A 23086-nucleotide genomic window follows, 5' to 3' on the forward strand; every position below is an offset into this window, starting at 1 on the left:
GCCTGGTGGCTCAGTCAGTTAAGTGCCCAACTCTTGATTTTGGCTCAGGCCACAATCTCATGGTTTGTGAGTTTGAGTCCCGCATCAGGCTCTGTGCTGACAGTGTGGAGCCTGCTTGGGGTTCTTTCTCTCCCTCTCTCCCTGTCCCTCCCCTATTCGTGCACACATTTTCTCTGTCTCTCTCTCTCAAAATAAATAAATAAACTTAAAAAAATGTATTTAAATGACATTTTATCTCGACTGACCATATGCTTTAAGACCTACGAAAGGAAAGAGAAAAAAGGTATAACTGGGATTATGGTTCTAATTTTGCTATGGTAATATCTCCAATCATTATTTTTATTTTCAACAAATTTGGTTAGTATTTGTGACTCAAGGGAAGCCCCAATTAGTCATTTAGTTTAATTGTGTGTGCCTATATATATAGGCATATATATACACATATGTGTGTGTGTGTGTGTGTGTGTATATGTTGTTTATTTATTTATTTTGAGAGAGAGAGAGAATAGGAGAGAGGGAAACCCCCAAGCAGGCTCCACACTGTCAGTGCAGAGCCCGACATGGGGTTTGAACTCACGAACCATGAGATCATGACCTGAGCTGAAATCAAGAGTTGGATGCTTAAATGACTGAGCCACCCAGGTGCCCCCACTATATTTTTTATTTTATACATTATTCAGTCTCTTTTTCTATCTTTGTACATAAATCTATTATATTTTTGATCACCTACCATATATGTGTGTGTCCCTGAACTTGAATAATATATTGTATCACCACCAGTATATACTAAATGCATATTTTATTACAAGCTATGGACAGAGATGGTGGGGGTCAAAAACATTGGCTGATGGAATTATTCTTAATGAGCCTGACACGAAGAACTTAGTACAGAGATTTGGGCTGTAGGTACAAAAGCAGGCCAGAGCTGCTCAACACAGAGAGAGATCCAGAAGAAAATCAATAGTGTTTCTATCTAATGCTCAAGACTGGGTTTGCTCCCTAGGGTTCTAATCTATCTCCTGAGCTTCCTGCCCTGGCACTGAATCACATTTCCCTGGCACCGTGCTATGGTTTTAACAGTGGACCCTTTAGAAACCAGCATTAATTGGTTTCTGACCTGGAGGTCCTTACAAAATGTATGAGTCTGTATGCCCCAGGGACTCTGTATATCTCCCAGAGCCATCTACACTGTTTGCACCAAACTTCTTGGGTTGTTCCAGCTCATGCGAATATAAATGTAGCCAATGTGTTTGCCTCACATCTTTCTTCTAGAATGTGAGGTATTTATCATGTTTTCTGTTAACAAGTACTATCCTAATGGCTTATATGTGAGGGTAGTTCTTGGACAGGAACAAAGTTTAGAGTCTGGTTTCTCACCTTGGAATTGAGTTACTTGAAATGCCTTAGCATCTGCAGAAGTGATATTCCCTCTAATCTTACCCCCCGACACACACACCACCTACTTCTTTCAGGGGCTACAGTTGGACATAATCAATTAAAATGAATATTTCCCTTTCCACCTTTATGACTGGTAGTTGGAATCCTAGTCTTCAGAAACAAATCACTCTAGAATTTTCTTTTCTTAAGCAACATGAAATGAAACTAAAACACCAATTTTCACAGTATCTTTCAGTGGATTAAATAACCAGGTCCTGGAAGTGACAAGATATTAAATTATCTGGACTCCAATTTAAGGAGTCCTATCTTTGATAATCTATAGTCACCTGGCTTAAAGGTGGCATTAGGTATGTCACATTTAAGCCATTTAAGCCATGGCTGTTTCTATAAAATTTGCCTTCAGGCAATTGTCTTTTTTACCCCTGTCTTAATTTTAAATATTTTAATACAATGAGCAAGACAAACACACATACATCAAGAAAGTAACGCACACATAAATACACACACAGAGAGCTTAGAACCACTTTCACATTTCTTTACATTAATTCTCTGAGAATACCAATGTTCCTGGCATAGCCAGGAATAGGATGACACTTAAAACTAAGAATGGAGGAGATCTATAGGTGTTTTCCCCCTTTAAAACTAATTTTTTGGATATGAGTTACATTAGAGAATTGGGAGTATACACACAGTTGAGATAGCTGGTATTTTGGGCCTCATACCCCCAAATTCTAATTCAGCCATCTGGTGTGGAAACAAGGATTCTCTTTGTCAACAAATGTTTATAGAATGCTTATGATGCACCAGGCATTGATCTAGGCACTGGGAACTCAGCAGTAAATAAAACAAAGTTTCTGCCTTAATGGTGCTCATATTTTGGTGGAAGAACAAAGACAATAAAAGAATGGAAACATAGGTGCACCTGGGTGGCTCAGTCAGTTAAGCATCCGACTTCGGCTCAGGTCATCATCTCACAGTTTGTGAGTTTGAGCCCTCGTCAGACTCTGTGTTCACAGCTCAGAGCCTGGAACCTGCTTCTGATTCTGGGGCTTCCTCTTTCTCTGCCCCTTCCCCCACCTCAAAAATAAATAAAATTAAAAGAGAAAGACAGATACCATATGTTTTCACTCTTATGTGGATCCTGAGAAACTTAACAGAAGACCATGGGGGAGGGGAAGAAAACAAAAAGTTAGAGAGGGAGGGAGCCAAACCATAAGAGACTCTTAAAAACTGAGAATAAACTGAAGGTTGGTGGGGAGTGGGAGGGAGAGGAGGGTGGGTGATGGGCATTGAGGAGGACACCTGTTGGGAGGAGCACTGGGTGTTGTATGGAAACCAATTTGACAATAAATTTCATAAAAAAATAAATAAATAAAAGAACTGCAAATCATTCTGTAAACACGAACAGTTATAAAAATAATTTTTAAAAATTTTAAAGTAAACATATAGCATGTCAGAGAGTGTGAACCCAAGTGATAAAGAAATGAGGGGGATTGAGATAGTGATTTCACTATGGGTTTGGGAAGACCTCTCTGACATTTGAGCAGAGACCTGAAGGGGTGAGGGAGAGAACCATGGCAAATCTTCCCTATTTACATATTTTACTCTGAATAAAATGGGAAGCCAGTGGAAGTTTCTGAGCAAAGGAATAGCATGATCTGACTTACATTTTAAAAGAGGGAAACAAAAATAGAAACGGCGATGATAATCTTTCTGAGATATGATGGTGGCTCAGACCAGGATGATAAGTGCACCAGGTGTTATAATGTTCCTCAGATACACTTTCAGAAACAGCAATCTAGAGAACTGCCTCCCAAATCTGGATGTACATCAGAATCTCCTAAGCATCGTTTAAAAATATAAATCCCTGTTCCCCATTCCAAACCTACTGGAACAAAATCTCTGGAGTGGGCCCAAGAATCATCAGTTTGACACCAGTGTGGCTAATTTATCATCACCTACCCAGGGCTATTTCAGAACATCCTCAAAGCCTCTAAATGTTAATAGCTTAACAAGGGAGATAGTTCTATAACAAAATATCAATCCTTCCTCCATAAAGAATTCTAAAACTTGGGAAAAATACCTTAAAAAATTGTTTGAAGGCATAGAGAACAACCTGTACAGCCAGGACTTGAAGCACCAAGATCTCAGAGTAAAAGGGAACACATGAAGGGAAGCTTACATTTTCTGGTTCTTTTCCCTTTTGAAAAATTAACAGAGTGGATTATAGAAGCCAAACAGAAATTAACAGCATAGAGCTTACAGCAGTCATTGGGATAGGAATATAAAATTAGGAATTCAAGGCTGCCAAGGTAGCCATGGGTTGGGATTGATTCAGGATCCCAGGAAAAAAGAAAAAAGGTCAGAAGTGAACTTGACTTTCATGTGCAATTATCCCCCCAAAGCATTATCTGATTCCTGAGATATGCATGTTTGTAGCTAGAACCAAGTAGAAAATCAGCCACTGGGTCAAAAACTTCAGTAGTTTCATGGTCCTGGAGTGAAAAGTTGGGGTTCAAGCCCACAAAGCAGGAGATACTTTCAACTGAGACCAGTAAAAGAGCTGTGACCTAAGAGTAAGGGAGGAAAATGGAAATTGGCTAGCATCAATTAGCCAAGGTGATCTTCCTACCAGAAGAAATTAAATCTACACTAGAAGAAGAAAGCATCGTCCACAGCCTTAAAATTTTCCATATGTAGTCTGTCATCAATCAAAAATAATACAGGTTGCCAAGAAACAGGTGACCAAAACCTAAGAAAAAAATAAAATAGGCGTTAGAAACAGATTCAGAGATGTTCTAGATTTTGGAGTATCAGGTACACACACACCATAAAATAACTGATTAATGTGTTCAAGGGAATGCTGAACATATGAAAAATTTCACCAGAGAAATAAAAATCTATGAAAAATAATCAAATGAAAATTCTAGAACTGAAAAATACAACAGAAGTCAAGGATCTGTTCATGAGTTTAACAACAGATTAGACACAACAAAAGAGGAATCTGTAAAATGGAAAAATAGGTCAGTTACAAATAAGATTGAAAAAAGGGGGGATGGAAAATACAAAAAGAAGTACAAGATACATAAAGAGAACAGTGGAAAGGTCTGGTGTGTGTATAATTGGAGTACCAGGAGTAGAGGGAAAAGTATGAGTATATTGGCCAAGAATTCTCCAAAATTGATGAAAGACATCAAGCCACAGAGTCAAGATTTATAAATCTCAAACCAAAAAAAATAAATAAATAAAAAAACGGATAAAAGAAAACCACACCTATTATCGTCATAGCAAATCTGTTAAAAACCAAAGTAAATAACAAAATCTTTAAAGAAACTAGGAAAAATGAGATTATTATCAAAAGATCAAAAGACGTATTAACAAACTGACAATTGATTTCTCAACAGAAAAACTGAAAGCTGGAAGACAATGGAATTATTTCTTCAAAGGGCAGAAATAATATGACTGTCAATCTAGAATCCTAAATCCAGTGAAAATGTCCTTAAATAGTGAAAGCAAAATAAAGATATTTTAATACAAACAGACCAATAGTAGAAAAAAATACTTAAAGGGACTCTTAAGGCAGAAGGAACAATCCAGATGGAAGTATAATTCAGAAAAGAATGATAAACTTTAAGAAGAGCAAATATGTGGTAAAATATAAATGGATACTCTCTAAATTCATAAAACCACTCAATGTCTATCAACTGAAGAATGAGTAAATTGTGGTAAATTCATAAAGTAGATACTATAAAGCAACTGAATTACAGCTACCTACAACTAAAATCTCTCAGACATCATACTGAGTAAGAGAAACCAGACACAAAAGAATAAATATAATGTGTGGTTCTATCTTTATAAAGGAAAAGTAAACTATTATGACAGAACTCTCCATAATGATTATATTTAGAGGGCAGGAAATGACTAAGAGAGGCCACAGGGGAAGATTCTAGGGTGCTGGTATATTCTATATCTTGATAGAGATGGTGTTATGTGTATAATTTTTCTTTATAAAAATTAATCAGACTGTATACTTTAATCTTTGTGCACTTAAAGAAATACATGTTGTATTTCATTTTTTAAATTTTTTTCTGAAAAAGAAAGAGAATAAAACAGTTACATTTATAATACCATCAAAAAGGATAAATTACTTAGAAGCAAACAACCCAGGAAGTGAAAGGTGTCTATATGGAAAACTACAAAATGTTCCTAAAAGAAATTAAGACACAAAATGGGTGAAAAGACATCACCCATCATTTAGTGTTTGTTCATTGATTGAAAGACTTAATATTGATAGATATCAGTACTACCCAAAGCAATCTACAGGTTTAAAGTAATCCCTACCGAAATTCCAAGAGCATTTTTTTTTCAGAAATAGAATAATCCATCCTAAAATTAATATAGAATCTCAAGGAATGCAAAATAGCCAAAATAATGTTGAAAGAAAAGAATAAAGTTTGAGGTTGCACATTTCTTGATTTCAAAACATTATAAAGCTATAGTAATCAAAACTGACAAGAAGTGTGATACTGGAATAAAGACAGATTTATAGACCAATGAAATAGAATAGAGAACCCAGAAATAAACCCTGACATACATGGTTAATGATTTTTGACAAGAATACTAAGATCATTCAATGGGAAAGGACAGTCTTTTCAACAAATAGTGCTAGGAAAGATGGGTATTCAAATGCAAAAGAATAAAGTTGGATGCTAATTTTACATGATACACAAAAATTAACTCAAAATGGATCAAATATCTAAATGTAAGAGCTGATACTATAAAACTCTTAAAACATAAGGACAAAAGTTTATAAATTGTGTTTGGCAACGATTTCTTGGATATGACACCAAAAGCATAGGCAACAAAAGTAAAAATAAATTGGATTATATTAAAATTAAAAACTTTTGCACAGTAAAGGACATAACAGAGTGAAATGGTATGGGAGAAAACACTTGCAAATCATATATCTGATAAGGGGTTAATATCCAGAATATATAAAGAACTCCTACAACTCAACAACAACAAAAACCAACAATTAAAAATAGACAAAGAATTTGAACAGACATTTCTCCAAAGATGATACACAAATAGCCAACAATCTCATGAAAAGATGCTCCAGATCATTAATTGTGAGGGAAATCATGAAGGAAATCAAAACCACGAGATACCACCTTACATCCATACAATCGCTACAATAAACATTAAAATTAAAAAAATATATGTTGATAAGGATGTGGAGAAATTGGAACCCTTGTGCACTTTTGGTGGAATATAAAATCATGTGGCCACTATGCAAAACACTATGGCCATTCCTCAAAAAATTGAAAGTAGAATTACCACGTGATCGAGAAGTTCTTCTTCAGGGTATACATACAAAAGAATTGAAATCAGGATCTCAAAGAGATATCTGTACAGTCATGTTCGTGACAGCATTATTCACAATAATTACAGTCAATAGTCTTAGACGATAGTCTTGACAATAGTCAAGAGGTGACACAACCCAAGCGTCCATCAATGAATAAATGGGTAAACACAATGTTGGTATATCCATACAATGGTATATTATTCAGCCTTAAAAAGGAAAGAAATTCTTCCACATGGCACAACATAGATGAACCTTGAGGACATTATACTAAGTTAAATAAGCCAGTCACAAAAATACAAATACCATATTGTCACACTTATATGAGGTCCTAGAGTAGTCAGAATTTACAGAGGCAGAAAGTAGAATGCTGTTTGCCAGCAGTTATGGGGAGGGAAAAATGGGGAGTTGTTAATGAGTGCAGGGTTTCAGTTTTGCAAGATGAAAAGAGTGCCGGAGATTGATTATACAATATGAATGTACTTAACACTATTGAACTACACTAAACAATGCTTAAAATCATAAATGTTATGTGGATTTTACCACAATTAAAAACATTTTTTAAAGCAAGAAAACAGAGAACTTTTGAATCCAAACTTAGCTGCACATGAGAATCGTTTGGAAATTTTAAAAAATACAGAGCAGTCACATTTTAATGCAAATTTGCAATAACAAAATGTAAGTATGACTAATGATTCATTTATGCATAAAATTTCAAATAATGTGACTCTCTTGAGAGTTTAAATGTTAAATAAGAATCACAATATCAGCTCTGGGAGGCCAAGGGAACTATAAATGCCAGGTGGCAGTGTTAACATTCGCTGGCAAACAGAAATACAGTATACTGTGGGAAAAACGAATCAAGATTTGTAAGTTGTGAACCATGGAATGTTGTCAAGAATGTACCCTTTCTGTAAACAGCACCATTCTCTATAGGATTCTAGGCTCCTTACTAGACAATTTGATCAAATATATCTAGGGTTGAATCCAAGCCATCTTTTTTTTTTATATTTATTTTTTCTGAGACAGAGACAGCATGAGCAGGGGAGGGGCAAAGAGAAAGGGAACGAGAGAATCCCAAGCGGGCTCCATACCATTCAGCACAGAGCCCAGCAATGACGTGGGGCTTGATCTCACAAACCATGACCCAAGCTGAAATTCACCCCCAGGTAATCCGTATTGTTAAAGGATCCCTTGGATTTCTAAGACTAATGGTGTGTATGTAGATAGAGATAGAGATTATGTCTTAGGCTATGAGGATATAAGATGAAGCAAAAATATAATGACCACAAGGAGCTTATTTTTTAATGAAGAAGTCAGATGATGAAATAAATGGTTACAGTAAAGTACAGTTACAACGGAGGGTACCGTATGTGTCATAAGGAGTATATGGCATTTGGGGAGCACATATCAGGCACACTTCACTGAAGGGGTGTGTGAACTGGTACCCAGTGGATGGGAAGAAACCAACCAAAGAAAGAGGGGGAAAGTAAGAGTGTTTCAGTAAAAGGAAATGGAGAATGGGTTGAGACCTAGAGCAGAGAAAGAAAAAACATGAATTCAGAGAACTGAAGTGAGTTCAAGGTGAGTGAAGTTCAGAGTATGGGTGGGGAAGTAGTGATGGGTAAGTTAATGGATGGAATAAGGCCAGGTCAGGAAGGACTTGACAAGCCTTGTAGGGAAGCTTGGCCATTATCCTAAGAGAAAGCGAGGTGAGAGGAGGACCTCTCTGGCTGCAGCATGGAGAATGGAATGGATTGGAGAAGAGACAACAGTGGAGACAGAAGCTCAATTAGCTGTGGCAGCAGTGGTCCAAGTGAGAGGGGAAGACGCATGGGCCAGGGCAGTGGCCGTGGGAATGAGATATTTAGGAGAAATAATCTATAGGTCTTGGTGAATGAATTAGGTGTGAAGAAGGGGGGACATTTTTAAAAATGATTCCCAAGTATATGTAGCCTGGGTAGAAATATGAATCATGGTACCATGCCGTGGTTGAAGGTTGAGGGGGAAGATACCACATCCATTTGAGAAGGCCAGATTTGAGGTGTCTGGGATGTCCACCATGCAGATGGTATCCAGTAGAAGTGTCTTAACTAGAGATCACCAGCTGGGCTTTGAAACTAGAACAGTAGATGAGGTTGCTCAGTGACTGCAGGACAAAAAGAGGAGATAGTAGAAGAGAAATCTAGGAAAATACTGAAGAAGTCTTTCAGAGGAAGCTTTGGAAGTGGGCGGAGAGGTTCGAGGACACCAAGAGGAGTGTGCGGAGTTGGAAGTCAAGAAAGGTGCTTCAAGGAGGAATAGTCAACAACGTCAGAGGCTTCCAAGAGAAAGAGGAACATCCGAAGGTACCTGTTGGATGTAGCAGTGCAGAGCTCATTAGTAATCAGGCCAGGGGTCTGGGTGAGTGGTGGGAGCTGATGCTGGGTTTGTAAACGGAAGAGTGAGAGAGGTGGGTGTGGGGGACTTGAGTGCAGACAACCATTCTGAAAAATCTTGGCTGTGAAAGAGGGGATGAGGGAGGACGGGGGGCTGACAGGATGCTTGCTTTTGCTTTGGGGGGTATATTTTAAGGTTGGTGAGGCTTAGGCCTATCTAAATGGTGACAGAAAGGATCCAAAAGAAAGGGGGACCATTGAGAGTGTTCGCTGGGGAGTGAGCACAGGCTGCGGGCCTGGCTCCACCACTGACTGAACTTGAATACATCATTTAATCTGTCTGGGCCACAGCATCTTTATCTGTACCTTGCAGGGTTTCTCTGCAATTACGGTTTTCAAACTGCACTCCTCAGAACTGTCTGAGAGCACTCACATTTCAACTTCAGCCACAGCGACCTTGACCTCTCTTGCGTGTTTTTAAATAATGTTTTTTATTTTTAGCAGTTTAATACATGTACATACTTTGAGAAAGCAAACGGTAGTAAAATAATCATTTTAAAAAAATTGCAGCCCCTGTCCATACCTCCTCACTCTCAGCCACTCCCAATTCTTGTGTTATTTATGCCAATTTATATGAAATTCTTATCTCCGTGTTTCTCCCATGTAGACATCTATTGATTTCTGACCCCTCCTATACCCACTTGCCCTGATTCTGTTCCCGTCAACATAATGCTACCTCAACATTTGGTTAATAGTGTTTTCATTATTATAAGCATGCAAATAGTACCCGGAGACTGTCTCCTTTTATGAACAACTTGTCATTTCTCCTGCAGAAACATTTGCCTCTTTTGTCTCATTTACCCTGATTTCCAGTAATGATTGATATTTTTTCCTAAATCTCCTGCCATCTCAAAAACCTGCCAATATATTCCCTGTGCTGGTTTGATCAGAAGACTTCCCTGGAGATTCCATTTCCAGAGCCCCACGTGATCTGCCGTGGAGCCTCCTCCTGGGACTAGCTTTCACTCTTGCCTGTGTTGGAGCCATGCCTCCTGCTGCCATATCTTCTTTCTTGGTTTATACCCTTGTGTTGGTGCAGCCTGTCCTCTAATAGTAAGGGAGACTATGTTTTTGAGTACTGTATAACTGAAAATGTCTTTATCCTACTGTGCCATTTAATTGATGGTTGGCTGGTAACAGAATTTTGGCTCCCAAAAAACATTGCCCTTGAAAAATGTTAAAGTCATTATTGTATAGCTTCCATTTTGGTTTTTGAGATATCAGATGCTATTACGATTTGCTACCCCTTGGACCTATTTGGTTTTATTACTCTTGAGAGCTTTTACATTTTCTCTTTATCCCTTCATGTCACAAATATGTGCCTTGTTTTGGTTCTTCCTTCAGTCGGTTTTCTTGGTACTTGGTAGGCCCTTTTGTTATGAAGATTCATATCCTACATTTCTAAAAACATTTCTTGCATTATTTCTTTTGTAATTTTCTCCACTTCATTTTTTCCATTTTCCCTTTAGTCTAGAGTTTCTTTTAGTTTAATATTGGACCTCCTGGCTTGACCTTCTAATGTTACCTTCCTCCTCCTCCTCCTTCTCCTCCTCCTCCTTCTCTCTCTTTCTCTTTCCTCTCTCATGAGAGATTATCTTGGCTTTATGTGCAATTCTTCTATTTAATCTTTTTAGTTTAGCTATCCTTTATTTAATTTCCGAGATTGTCTCCTTTTTGATAGCCATTTGTTCTTGTATCATTGATATAATTTCTTCTCTTCTCTCTCCAGGGACATTCTCCCCCAACTCTAACTATAAATCCTACCTATCCTTGAATGTTCAGGTCAAAATCCATATCTTGTGTGAGGCCTTGTCCAATCAGTTCAAATCTCTTCCTTAAACATGAATTCTATGGCACTGTTATATTCCACACCATCTAATACGTGATTAAATTTGCATTTCTTGCTGTTGAGGAAATCAGTTTCCTCTCCCTGATCTCACTCTAATATTCTCAAGACCAAGGAAGCACTGTTTACTTGTTCTTTATCAGCCAGAGTGCCTTGTCTAGAATTGTGAATACAACAAGTGATAAATAAGTGCTTATTGGTTTAAAAAAAATGGCCATCCTAATTCCACTGAGTCAGGCTGTCCTAGCTGGGTTATTCAAGAACAATGTTTTAGTGACTTTTATTGACTTTCCCATGAAACTCTCTACTTAGATTTCATAGAGAAAACACAACTTTCTTTTTTCACTATATTTCGTTGGTTTAGGAAATATCTAATAAATTATGCGGTTGAAATAACCAAGAACAGTTGGCACAAGCAGGATTGGAAGCAAACAACATCTAAATCTCTGCTAAGACATGACTCAGTTGGTAGAAACCAAAGGGTTTGAGCTTGCTGGAGAATACCCTGCCAGCCTTGAGTACTTGGTCTGCCAAAGAAAGAAGGGCATTCAACTGTCATATCATTTAAGCAAAAACAAGTCAAGAGTCTCTACTATACTCTATTCTTTGTGTACCAAGAAGAGGTATCTGGAAGAAAAGAATTTGTGCTCATCATCTCTCTTGAGTCCCCTTGCAATCAAGGGTATATATACCTGACATAGATCAGTGCACAGCCTTTAGTCTTAAAACAGCACAAGTTTCACTGGCTCAGGGCCAATCATCTTGGTCTCCTTAGAACCCAGATCTGCCCATCTTAGCTGTACTTCCCCAGCCATCAGTCCACAAAGGGCCAAAAGAACTCTACTGGGCTCAGAAATCTTGCCTTTTCCATCTCCAGGATGGATCCCCCTTCCCCACCACTTCTACAACCATCACACTTTGGAAGACTCACACATAGATTCTTTCTCTTTCCTTCTCTCATGAGAGATTATCTTGGCTTTATGTGCAATTCTTCTATTTAATCTTTTTAGTTTAGCTATCCTTTATTTAATTTCCAAGATTGTCTCCTTTTTTATAGCCATTTGTTCTTGTTTCATTGATATAATTTCTTCTCTTCTCTCTCCAAGGACATTCTCCCCCAACTCTAACTATAAAACAGCACAAGTGGGGCACCTGGGTGGCGCAGTCGGTTAAGCGTCCGACTTCAGCCAGGTCACGATCTCGCGGCCCGTGAGTTCGAGCCCCGCGTCGGGCTCTGGGCTGATGGCTCAGAGCCTGGAGCCTGTTTCCGATTCTGTGTCTCCCTCTCTCTCTGCCCCTCCCCCGTTCATGCTCTGTCTCTCTCTGTCCCAAAAATAAATAAACATTGAAAAAAAAATTAAAAAAAAAAAAAAAAAAACACAGCACAAGTTTCACTGGCTCAGGGCCAATCATCTTGGTCTCCTTAGAACCTAGAGAGGACATAACGTGTCCAACTGACTTCGGATGGCCCCTGCCACAGCATGAATCATTTTTTATACTAGTGAGTCAGGGAAACTTAGAAATCCTACTTTAATTGTGCTCCCTTAAGAAGGGTAACCTCTAAGTAGAGTTAAAATTTGTACTTCCTGGGGCTCCTGGGTGGCTCAGTCGGTTAAGCATCCGACTTTGGCTTAGGTCATGATCTATGGTCTGTGGGCTTGAGCCCTGTGTCGGGCTCTGTGCTGACAGCTCAGAGCCTGGAGCCTGCTTCGGATTCTATGTCTCCCTCTCTGTCTGCCTCTCCCCCACTCGCATTGTCTCTCCCTCTCTCTGTATCAAAAATAAATAAACATTAAACAAATTTTTTAAATTTGTATTTCCTATTGATCGTGCTGAAAGGACTGACACCACTTTCTGGCTACTGTCAAACACAAACTTGAAGGAAGCCATCCCTGGGCATCACCCCTGAAGGAAAGAAGACTGTTCCATGCACAGGGACTCAAGAAAACCCCCTAGAAAAATTCCACTGAAATATTGTATGAAGATCATGAAGCAGCAGAAACATCAACCTATCAGATGAGAGCTTCGTCTGTATAAAGCCGCACTGGAATCAATTCAGCCGAATTGGTTTCATGGTAACTTTAGAAATTCAGACGTATTCCCCTGGTGGTGGTTTAGAAGCAACAGAGGCCCCTGAATTCAGTGAAAGAGCATGCGTTTCCCTGTCTCTTCTGTGGCGATCCCACAGTCAAGTCATGAGCGAAGGCGGATTGCATTTTGGATTAATGATAAGAACAAATTAAAATAAAAATCATGCCAAATCCCCTTTGATGCGTGCTCTTAATTTTTCTTCTCTCCTGCTGCATTTTAAATTTAAGTGGCATAGACTACAGCTATCCCCCCCTTCCCCCACGCTGGGGTATTTTGCTTATTCTAGTTATTTCTTTTCTCTCACTCCTGTCCTCACTCGCTCATGTATCAGCTGCACTGGGCACAGTCTGTGTGCCTGGGCGCTGACGGCCATGGGATCCAGGCTCCTTGCCCACCCATCCCCTTGCCTGGCTGTCAGGGCAGCAGAGCAATGACCTTGGCTCCCAGGCGGTCCTGGTAATAGCAGGCTGTCTGCAGACCAAGCCCCTCTCAGGGGGTAGATGTCCTCTCCATCTACCCCACGGCCTCCTCTGCTGTCTTCTTCTGTGTGTGGAAGGTTAGCTTTGTTTTTCTGACGTGGTTTTCCATACACTCATGGTCCTTTCCCCTGGAATCCAGAAGAGCATTCAAAAACCTCCTTCTATCGGTGGTTCCTCACCTCCCTCTCTGTTCTGATGCTGAGCTCTTGAATCTGTGCTAGTTTCTTAGGTGGCATGGAGACATGAACTTCCACATGGCTGAAGGACAGACCCTAAAAAAGGCCTCATAGAGAAAATGCAGATAGTTAACACTAGTTGTATCATAGCCAAAATGTATTAGAGGCACCCAAGAAAGGACTGCCCCTGGCTGACCAGAGACAATTCCAGCTGGAGGCAAACTTTTTTAAAAATATGTTTTAGTGAGTTCTCTTCGAGTAGTCTTCCCGCCACCCCCCACCCCCCCCGAAAAAGATATAGTGACTTCCTTCTCTTAACAAGCAGGTAAAAGAATTCCTCAGTCAGTCTCCATGGAACTGGGCCTTCTTCAGATCAGATAAGCCCAACACTCCACTACCTTCTGTCTAGAACCATCAGTTCCAAACTTAGCATGAGCAGAAGGAATAATCATCTATGATGTCAGACCGTCGTGGGACATTGTCTTCAATGGACTAAAGCAATAGGTTGAAGAGCTATTTAATAGATGTTCCAGAAAACATAATAATAAGCAACCCCACCCCTTCCTCATCTGCTTTAAAAATGGGTATAGGGGAAAAAATGATCTGTCTCAACCCAAGAATATAATAACACTGCCTCTCTTTCCTTGTTTTAGGGAATGCTGTCGATTTTTTGGAGACAATGGCTTGACTTTGAAGGTGTTTTTTACCAAGGCAGCACCCTTTGGTGTTCTTTGGACACTCACAAACTACCTGTACTTACATGCAATAAAGAAAATAAACACTACGGATGTCTCCGTCTTATTCTGCTGCAACAAAGCTTTTGTGTTCTTGCTCTCATGGATCGTTCTCAGGGACAGGTTCATGGGAGTGAGGGTAAGTTCCTTATTCTCTGTCTTCCTCCCTCACTTGGTCATGTCAACCAAAACCTGCCCATTGGCTTGCTTACCTCCATGTGCTGCGTCATAAGCATAAACTGCTGACCACTTCCCTTCTGATTTGCAGCAGAAAAGGAGCCCCGGCAGAGGGCCTGGTTCTTGGTGCGCCTTGCAAACTCTCTTGCTTGCAAACCATACTAGACCAGCATTCATTAAAGCACCGTTCATTTCAAGCATTTCAGCAAGCATTCCCCAAAGTGTGTGCCAGTCGGGGACCCAACCTGGGGATGGTGATGCATTTCCTCTCTGCGTGCTTTCTCTCTCTCTCCTGGGCAGCAGTGCCCTGCAGCCTGGAGCTCTCTGCTAACCCTATCGCTCTTTGCTTAGGACGCATCTGAAAGCCTGAGGATCCTTCCGCATCCACATATGCGCGCAGTCTTGGTAGACCCTTTGTCTGGACCGTGTGTACAAGCCAAAGTGGGCCGGATGCACTTAGGCTAAATCCAGACTGTGGAGGGCCGGTTTCATTTCCTTCACACCCCAGGCGAAGGGAGAGGGAAATTATATCCTGTGAATTACTTCTTGTTGTGAGATCTGAGACTTAGTAAATTCTGTCAAAATCTAGTCAACCTCAGCCAGTCAAATTTCCTAACAGTTGTGTGAAATATGATAGGTGCATTGTCAACTGTCAGCTGTAATAGCAAGGGACTCACCCTGAATGAAAGCACAAGGTGACAGTTCAGTTGACAGAGTCCTGGTGGCTTCTGCTCGCCTCCCTTTGGTGGCCAGGAGCTGATACTGCCCCATCACCTCCTTGCCACAAACAAGGACAAAAGGGGATTTGGCCACACGGCCCGTCCTCTTGTAGACAGGGCACATCGCTTACTCCTTCCTGCCCGTCGGGCCACGTGGGCCGGCCTTGCAGCTGAGAGCCCTGTTGATGGGCAGCTCTGTGACCGTGAACCACACAGGCATCCAGCAAGGGGCAGGCTCCACTCCAGGCCCTCCGCTTGTATCCTTTGCTCATTGTCCTGAGGACAATGACATCACCCTGATGGAGGATTCACACCCACCTAGCTACTCAAACAGCAGTGGGGACATGAGTCAACTGCTGAGTAGTATTTTTAGCTTGCAGTAGGGGGAGATTTTGTTTTGAGTCTCAGTGTTAATTTTGGAATTAAAACTCGCTCACTGTTCTACCACCCAGAAAAGCTTTCAGCAAATACATGATCTAATACTTCGCCACAAAAAACACAGGTGCTTCCAGCGGTAATCTGTCCAACAGCCTGCCTGCCTGGACCCTGCAGACTCCGATGTCCTGGAGCCCATTGTGACTTCATTTGGCTGCCACATGCCAAGGGAATTCAGGAAACTCTTCGGCATGATTCTCATGTCCAAAGCAAATTCCAAATGAGACTCTGTTAATCGGGAAGAGAAACTTCAAGATGAATTCTGCACCGAAGCTGGATTTTTTTTTTTTTTTTGTGAGGTTAAGAGAAGTAGGCTGGAAAATACTTGAAACCCTCCTAGACCCGTAGAGAACAATGTGACATACCCAGATCTTTCCTTTGTTGCTATTCACGGATAGGAGGGTTTTCTCCCATGACATCCCTTGAACTATGATCCTGTCTCGCCGTCCTGGCCACTTGGTCAGTTTGGTCTGCACTGACCACTATATACTGAACAAAATTTTGTGTTGAAGCCATCACTAGGCCAGCACTGAAAAGAAGGTCCCAGAAGCTGGTACTGGCGATGAAATTTTGTAACCTGTAAAGTGCTGTGTAGCTATGGGTCTCTCTAATAAGCATTAATCCTCTGAGAAGCATGTGACCCCCCCCTCCCCCATCCAAGAGCTTCCCACTCCAAGTCATGGTGTATTCCCCTCTTCCCATCTTTAAAAATTCAGAGAGCTAGCAAAATCTGTGAGACCCCAGCAGCAGCCAGAGTGATGGGAAATCTCCCCCTTGATAACAGATGGGAAACCTAGGTCCAAGATAATATCTAACTGGTGCAAGGGTTCTTTTAGATTTCCCTCAGACTGCTGGGTTATCCAAGCACAAAATTTCCAGACATTGGAGGAAACTGACAGTGTTCCCCATCCTGGGGGCTGAGCATATGAGCTGGAGAATCTCACAGACATTAAGACAAAGGAGCACCAACCTTATGTTTGTGGGAACAGCCCGCCCAGAGGATCTGCGTTCTTACGACAGTTACATCACAAGGGCTGTGGTTCCTGGAAAACATCAACTGGTCCAGGTCACATGGGCTGGCCAAGAAGAAGCAAACATATCTTCTCATGCTGGAGAGATCCTGGCCACTTAAGGCATCAGAGGGGACTGTTGAAAGCAGCCCACGTTGGCCATTGTGTCCCCTTTCACCCTGTGCTTAGATGGGCTTTCCGTACGTCCCCCGGCTCTCCAGATTCAGGGTTTCTGATGCAATAGGGAGATGTTCCAGTCTAGAGTCAAACGACTAGGCTTTGGATTTTGATTCCGCTCTTACAAGCTGTTGGGCCTTGAGCAAGTTACTTAACGTCTCTGAGCCTTTGTTACTTATTTTACAGGACAGTTGTGAGAATAAAATACGATGATGTGTGCTCGGCACATAAAATCCAGTAACTGTTCTCTTTCTCAGTGTTGTTATTTTGATCATTCCTTCTCAGTTGGAGGGGTTTGTTGGATCAGCTCCATTTCTTCTGGTGACAGTCCCGGAAGCCGACAGATGTCTAGGGAGGCAGTTTTGTGTAGCAAAAGCAGCGGCTGAACGAAAACAGGTAGAACTTGGGGCATGAGGAAGGCCTCTGCTAAAGCCAAAGCCCTCCCAGCTGTGCTCAGCAGCTGGATAAAGAAGCCTTGTCTGGGTGAGACCCCCATCTCGATAGAAACGGAAGATGATGGGATCTTCTGTTTCCTGGGCATCTATTCATAACGGTCCCCAATAGCTAGGGCTTTCCAGCCAGGAGGGACTGGGGCAGAAGCAAGACAGCCACCTGAGAGATCATTCACGTGGGCCCCCAAAGCCCAGCAGCACATTCCCCGGGGATCCGTGCTTTTTCCCAGACCAGTTCCCATCTCAGATTCCAGCTGATGTTTTCAATAATGACAGTGCTCTCTTGGTGTCGCCCGAGGGGCCATCCCTGAATGGTAGCTCCACTTCCGATCTCGACTGCCTTCTGTTTGGGAGGCTGCCCCCTGCCACCTGAGCACAGCTGGGGGGAGCTGGGACACAGAGCACGGCGGGGGAGGTGGGGTGGGGGGGGTCACTGGAGGGCTCACAGCCAGCCCCTTCCTGTTACACTCTTCTGAGTGGGGAAGAGCAGCTAGGAGCTGGGAGGGGAAGTGTTAGGGGAAGTATATTTAAAACGTGTCCTTTCTATTTCTCAAAATTGCCCCCAACTGTCAACATCCACAGTGCAGCACCCGGGGCTTGGTTGGGGAGAGGACGCGCGGCCCATCGCGGTCTGGGCAGAGTAGAGGGCAGAGCCCGTCTGAGAGGGGGCCCGACTGTGGTGCTGCACCCACCTTTCCTCCTGGATGTTCGAGGGCTTCACCTCCTTCTGCTCAGCCTGACATTGGAGATGGGGTAGTGCGGCCACAGGGGACGCAGGGCGCATCACTGAGTTGCTGGAGCTCTGAATCCAAAGCCCCCGGGGCCAGGCAGGCTCTGGTGGGGTCACCACGCGAGGCGAGGCCACCAGTGAAAGGGTAATTGGCACCACAGTGGCCTCGGAGTCTCCTGTGTCTAACTCTCCTCCCCTCCAGCTGGAGAAGAGATGGTGATCTCACCCTTCTTGGTCTTAGGGCCTCTGTCAGCCACCAGTCTGAAGCACCAAGTCCCCGTTTTGGGACAGGTCAGTGGGCTACCTGGAGGGGGTGGTGGAAGGTGGGAGAAAGGGGGCTGGGGGAAATTCGGCTGTCTACTTTTCTTTATTTCCTCCTCAAACCCCACATTCTCCCTCAGGGACACCCCGATCTAGACAAGGGGCATGTGAAACCACAGGACAGGCATGTCTGGCCTTGCTGGATAGTGATAAGAGCGCAAGCGGGGGGAGGGGCAGAGAAAGAGGGAGACACAGAATCTGAGCTGTCAGCACAGAGCCTGACGTGGGGCTCGAACCCACGAACCGAGAGATCATCACCTCAGCTGAAGTCGGATGCTTAACGGACTGAGCGACCCAGGCGCCCCTGCACGTATTTTTTTAAAGATAGAATTGGGATCTTGAAAGAAAATGTCAGGCTTGAGGGAGGACTTCCAGGTCCCGCCCCCCCCAAATCCATAGGGTGCTTCAGCTCTGCCCTGCTGTTCGGGGGGTGTTAAGAGTTAGCTTAGCCCCAGCACCGTGGGTGTGCCCCAGGCTCAGGGCTAGGGGTCCCATCAGGGCTGCTGGTGCCAGGAGAGTGGGGGCCTCACAGTGGAGCTCACAGGAGTCCCCTGTGACCTGTGGCAGGGACTCCGAAGAGGAGAACTGGAGGTCTGAGCCAGTGGGGGGGGGGGGGGTGGGGACCACAGTCCCCCGGTGCCACCTGTCAGAATGAAATCTTGGGGCCCGGGCTCCCGACTGCTGACTGGAAGGTTCTCACTCTTACCCCTCCAACCCCTTCCCTCCACTCTTTTGCACAGCTCAGCGCAGGCAGAAGCTTTCAGCCCTTCGTTATTTACCCAGTAGGGAAGACAGAGCCAGAGGCTGGAGACCAGCCTTGTAAGTCTTCAGGAGAAAATAAGCCCTGATCCCCTTCATTTCCTTGAAACTTCAAGCCCCAAGTTTGAAAAGGCTCAAATACCATTGGGGCTGCACCAAATCGTCTGAAACGCAGCTATTTTCTTCCCTCCTTCTTTTTTTCTAGTTATTTTTCTCTTCTGCGGACCTCCGGTGCCCAGCCAGGTTAAACTGTTCCAAGCGGCATCTTTGCGCTGTGTGTGTCCCCTGGACCAGAAGCCGCCCTCTTTCCCTGCCCCTCTCTTCTTCTGGAGGGGGGAAGAAAACCCCCTTACCGTCTTACGGTCTCCGTTTCTTTCCCTACCTGAGCAGTCGCACGCAGTATGGGTAGCATCTGAGTATGAAATAGATTCCGTGTGTGATGCGGGATGAAGCATCTGCCTAACGGCGAGTCACTAACCCAGAAAGGACAAGTAGGCAGACACGGGCCTGGCACTTCTCTAGCAGATGACCATCACCTGCTCTCTCAAGAGCCTCTGTGTTCTCCGGGCAGATTTATCATGACCCGGAAGTACTGTGTGAGGAACATACCAGAAGTTTGTAACTCAGGCTGCGTGACGCTCAACCGCAGTACCTTGCACTAACCTGAAATTTTTATGTTTAAGCCGCGAAGGAAACCACAGTTCCAACCGCAGACAGGGTGGTTGGCAGTAGCATGTGACGTGAGCCAGCCTTTCCTGTTGAGATAAACAGTGACTTTGCAACCAGACAGACCTGAAATTTGGCGTCCCCGCTCAGCCACACACCAGCGCTGTGACTTTGGGCGAGTTACGTAGCCTCCCTGAGCCAAAGCTTTCATGTTTACAAAATGAAATGAATGATCGTATCTACCTGTTTTGAGGATAAAGCGGGAAAATACATAGAGAACACTTAGCCCGTGACCCCCAAGTTAGTAAGTGGCGACTGATACTGTTGTAGGCAGCTGAGGTCAACTTTGATCCGTTAAGAGAGAGAAAGCTCCCAGCGAACCCAGTAGCAGAAACTTGTATCGCGCACATTTGTTCTGGCCTCCCCGTGTCTTGCCTACAGCACCCCCACTCAGCACCAGCAACATTTCGGTAGCTCCCTGACCGCCTCGGGTCCAAACTTGTCCTTGTTCGCCGCGCTGATGCATTTCTCCTTTGCGAAATGTCATCCCATGGAGTCGGTCTCCTGGGTATTCCGACAGTTTCATTGGGCGCAGCGGCAGGAATGTGTACGTCTCCCTGGAAGGGCCATTCCACCCAAGAAGTCTATATCCGGATAATGACAGGATTAGGGGGGGTCGGTGGGGGGCGGGGGGGATGGCCCTGCAGCAGCTAAGAAAAGGAGCTGCCCTCCCAGGGTGAGGACACTGTTGCCCTTTGTCATATGACACTCACTCTATCAGAAGACCCTACTGCTGGCATGTTAAATGGGGTCATGATCTGCGCCCTCTCTCTGTTGAGATACAAAGTACGTAAAAGCAAGATCCCGTGAGGTGCTTTCAGAAGGTTGGGAAGGAACCGAGGTGACTTCCAGGTGCTGTCTACCAACCCTTGTCACGGCCAAACCACCTGCTGTTGGCGTTACGGCCGCCTCCCCTGCGGTTCCCAAGGCTCCCAGTGACGGGCCACCACGGGATGAGCATGTCTCCTTGCTAACAGCCATTCCGGGTTCTTCGGTCGCACCAAGCTTTACTGAGCAAGAACGGAAATTTCGCTCGTTCTCCAGAGACCTGGAAAGGAGACCCCACTCTTCCGTCCCATTACTGAACTTCCATGAGCTTTTCTACCGCATTCACCCTCCAGCGGCCCCTCGGATTCCCCACCACTACCCTCACCGCTGTCTTCTTCCTTCTGTCCAGATTGTGGCCGCCATCCTCGCCATCGCTGGGATCGTGATGATGACCTATGCGGATGGCTTCCACAGCCACTCTGTCATCGGCATAGCGCTGGTGGTGGGCTCTGCGTCCATGTCTGCCCTCTACAAGGTAAGAACGCGCAGAGCAAGCTCCCTGAGCTTTCCCGGGAGAGAACAGCGGGCCTCTGCGTGGCTGGCCCAGCACCTTTGGGGCACCTTGATGGCACCTGTGTTTTAAGGTGAGCAGCATACAGACTTGTAGTGATGAGGCGTGCACCTGCTCTTGGCTTTGACTCTCTAGATCTGGCCATCGGCGGCCGTATCTTTGCAGTACTGGGGATAACATAGATGGAACAGTGGATCGGCAGTGTCAGATGTCGGTGACTTCATGGTTTGGCAAGGACTGGAGGAGGATCGGGGGCCCTAAAGGGCTGGTTCGGTGTTGGGGGAGATGACTTCCCACCAGGTCTGACGTGAAGATTTAAATACCCGGTGCAGCCTTGTCAATGAAATCTTTCATCCCATGGTTTGTGCAGCTACCCGTACTCAGCATGAATCCATGATGCATTTGGAGCACTGCCCGGAGATCTGAAGAACAACTACTATGATATGGGGATTATAACCTATTTTTGACAAAATGTTGGGAAGTGCTGGAAAACATGTCCCAACTGCAGGTGTGGATGGGACCATTTAAAAAAAAAAAAATTAACATTTACTTATTTTTTTTAACGTTTATTTATTTTTGAGACAGAGAGAGAGACAGAGCGTAAACGGGGGAGGAGCAGAGAGAGAGGGAGACACAGAATTGGAAGCAGGTTCCAGGCTCTGAGCCATCAGCCCAGAGCCCGACGCGGGGCTCGAACTCACGGACCTCGAGATCGCGAGATCGTGACCTGAGCCAAAGTCGGACGCTTAACCGACTGAGCCACCCAGGTGCCCCAACATTTACTTATTTTTGAGAGAGAGACAGGGTGCGAGTGGGGGAGGAGCAGAGAGAGAGGGAGACACAGAATCCGAAGCAGGGTCCAGGCTCTGAGCTGTCAGCACAGAGCCCGATGCGGGGCTCGAACTCACAAACCGCGAGATCATCACCTGAGGTGAAGTCAGATGCGTAACCGACTGAGCTGCCCAGGCGCCCCTGGATGGGACCAGTTTTGATCCCCACTCTCTGCTCCCCCACCCCATCATGGCTTCTGGCTGCTCTCCCTCCTCCTTCCCTTTCTTCCTCTCTCCTTCTTTTATGTTCATTGTGAAGAATGCAAATAGTCTTTGATCTCCAAGCTGGGAGCCTGACCCGGAGGTTTCGAGGAGGATCCAGGGAGGAGTGAGGATTTAGCCTTGAGACTTACTGGCCCTTTGGGGATCCAGACGGTAGGACAGAGAAAATGATGTATGGTAGAGAGGTATAAGAAAAGGCACTTTTTCCCAGCTCTGTGCGTAAGACATTTTGTGGTTTGGGAATGCGAAATAACGGCACCTTCCCATCCTTCATCAGCTCCCTGCCCTCACTGCCCACAGAGAGACGCACACAGGCCATCTTCCTTCTCCGGAACACAGCTCGCCAAGAGGATGCGATAGGCCCACGCCGCTCTGAGACTTCAAAGGCACTATTCAAATGCAGAAAATAGGACAAGGCCACACTCGGCTGCACTCGATCAGCTGCGTGCTAATGGGAAGCAGAGGGCACACGGAAATGCAATCAATCCACAATGAGCACAAATAATGCTGATTTTGATTCCCATTTCCCATCTCCTCCCCTGCCCCCTCCTTACGCAGAGGGGCTAGCGGGTGGAAGCCCGAGCAATTTATTTCCCTCTTCGTGCTCCTTGCACGTATGCCCAGAAATACCTGAAAGACTTGAGAACTGGCTGAAAAAAGGAAGA

The 23086-nt window shown here is 44.1% G+C and overlaps 1 protein-coding gene across 1 annotated transcript in view; it reads left to right on the top strand.

Moving 5' to 3' along the window:
- The window catches only part of SLC35F3 (solute carrier family 35 member F3), a 120738-nt gene that overhangs the window by 91360 nt on the left and 6292 nt on the right, over positions 1-23086 (top strand). Inside the window, exons 3-4 of the mRNA XM_030335429.1 lie at positions 14444-14663; positions 21208-21333. Of these exons, the coding sequence (XP_030191289.1) occupies positions 14444-14663; positions 21208-21333 (346 nt within the window). The remainder of the gene's footprint in view (positions 1-14443; positions 14664-21207; positions 21334-23086) is intronic.

Source organism: Lynx canadensis, chromosome D2, assembly GCF_007474595.2.
Source record: "Lynx canadensis isolate LIC74 chromosome D2, mLynCan4.pri.v2, whole genome shotgun sequence".
NCBI classification, from domain to species: domain Eukaryota; kingdom Metazoa; phylum Chordata; class Mammalia; order Carnivora; family Felidae; genus Lynx; species Lynx canadensis.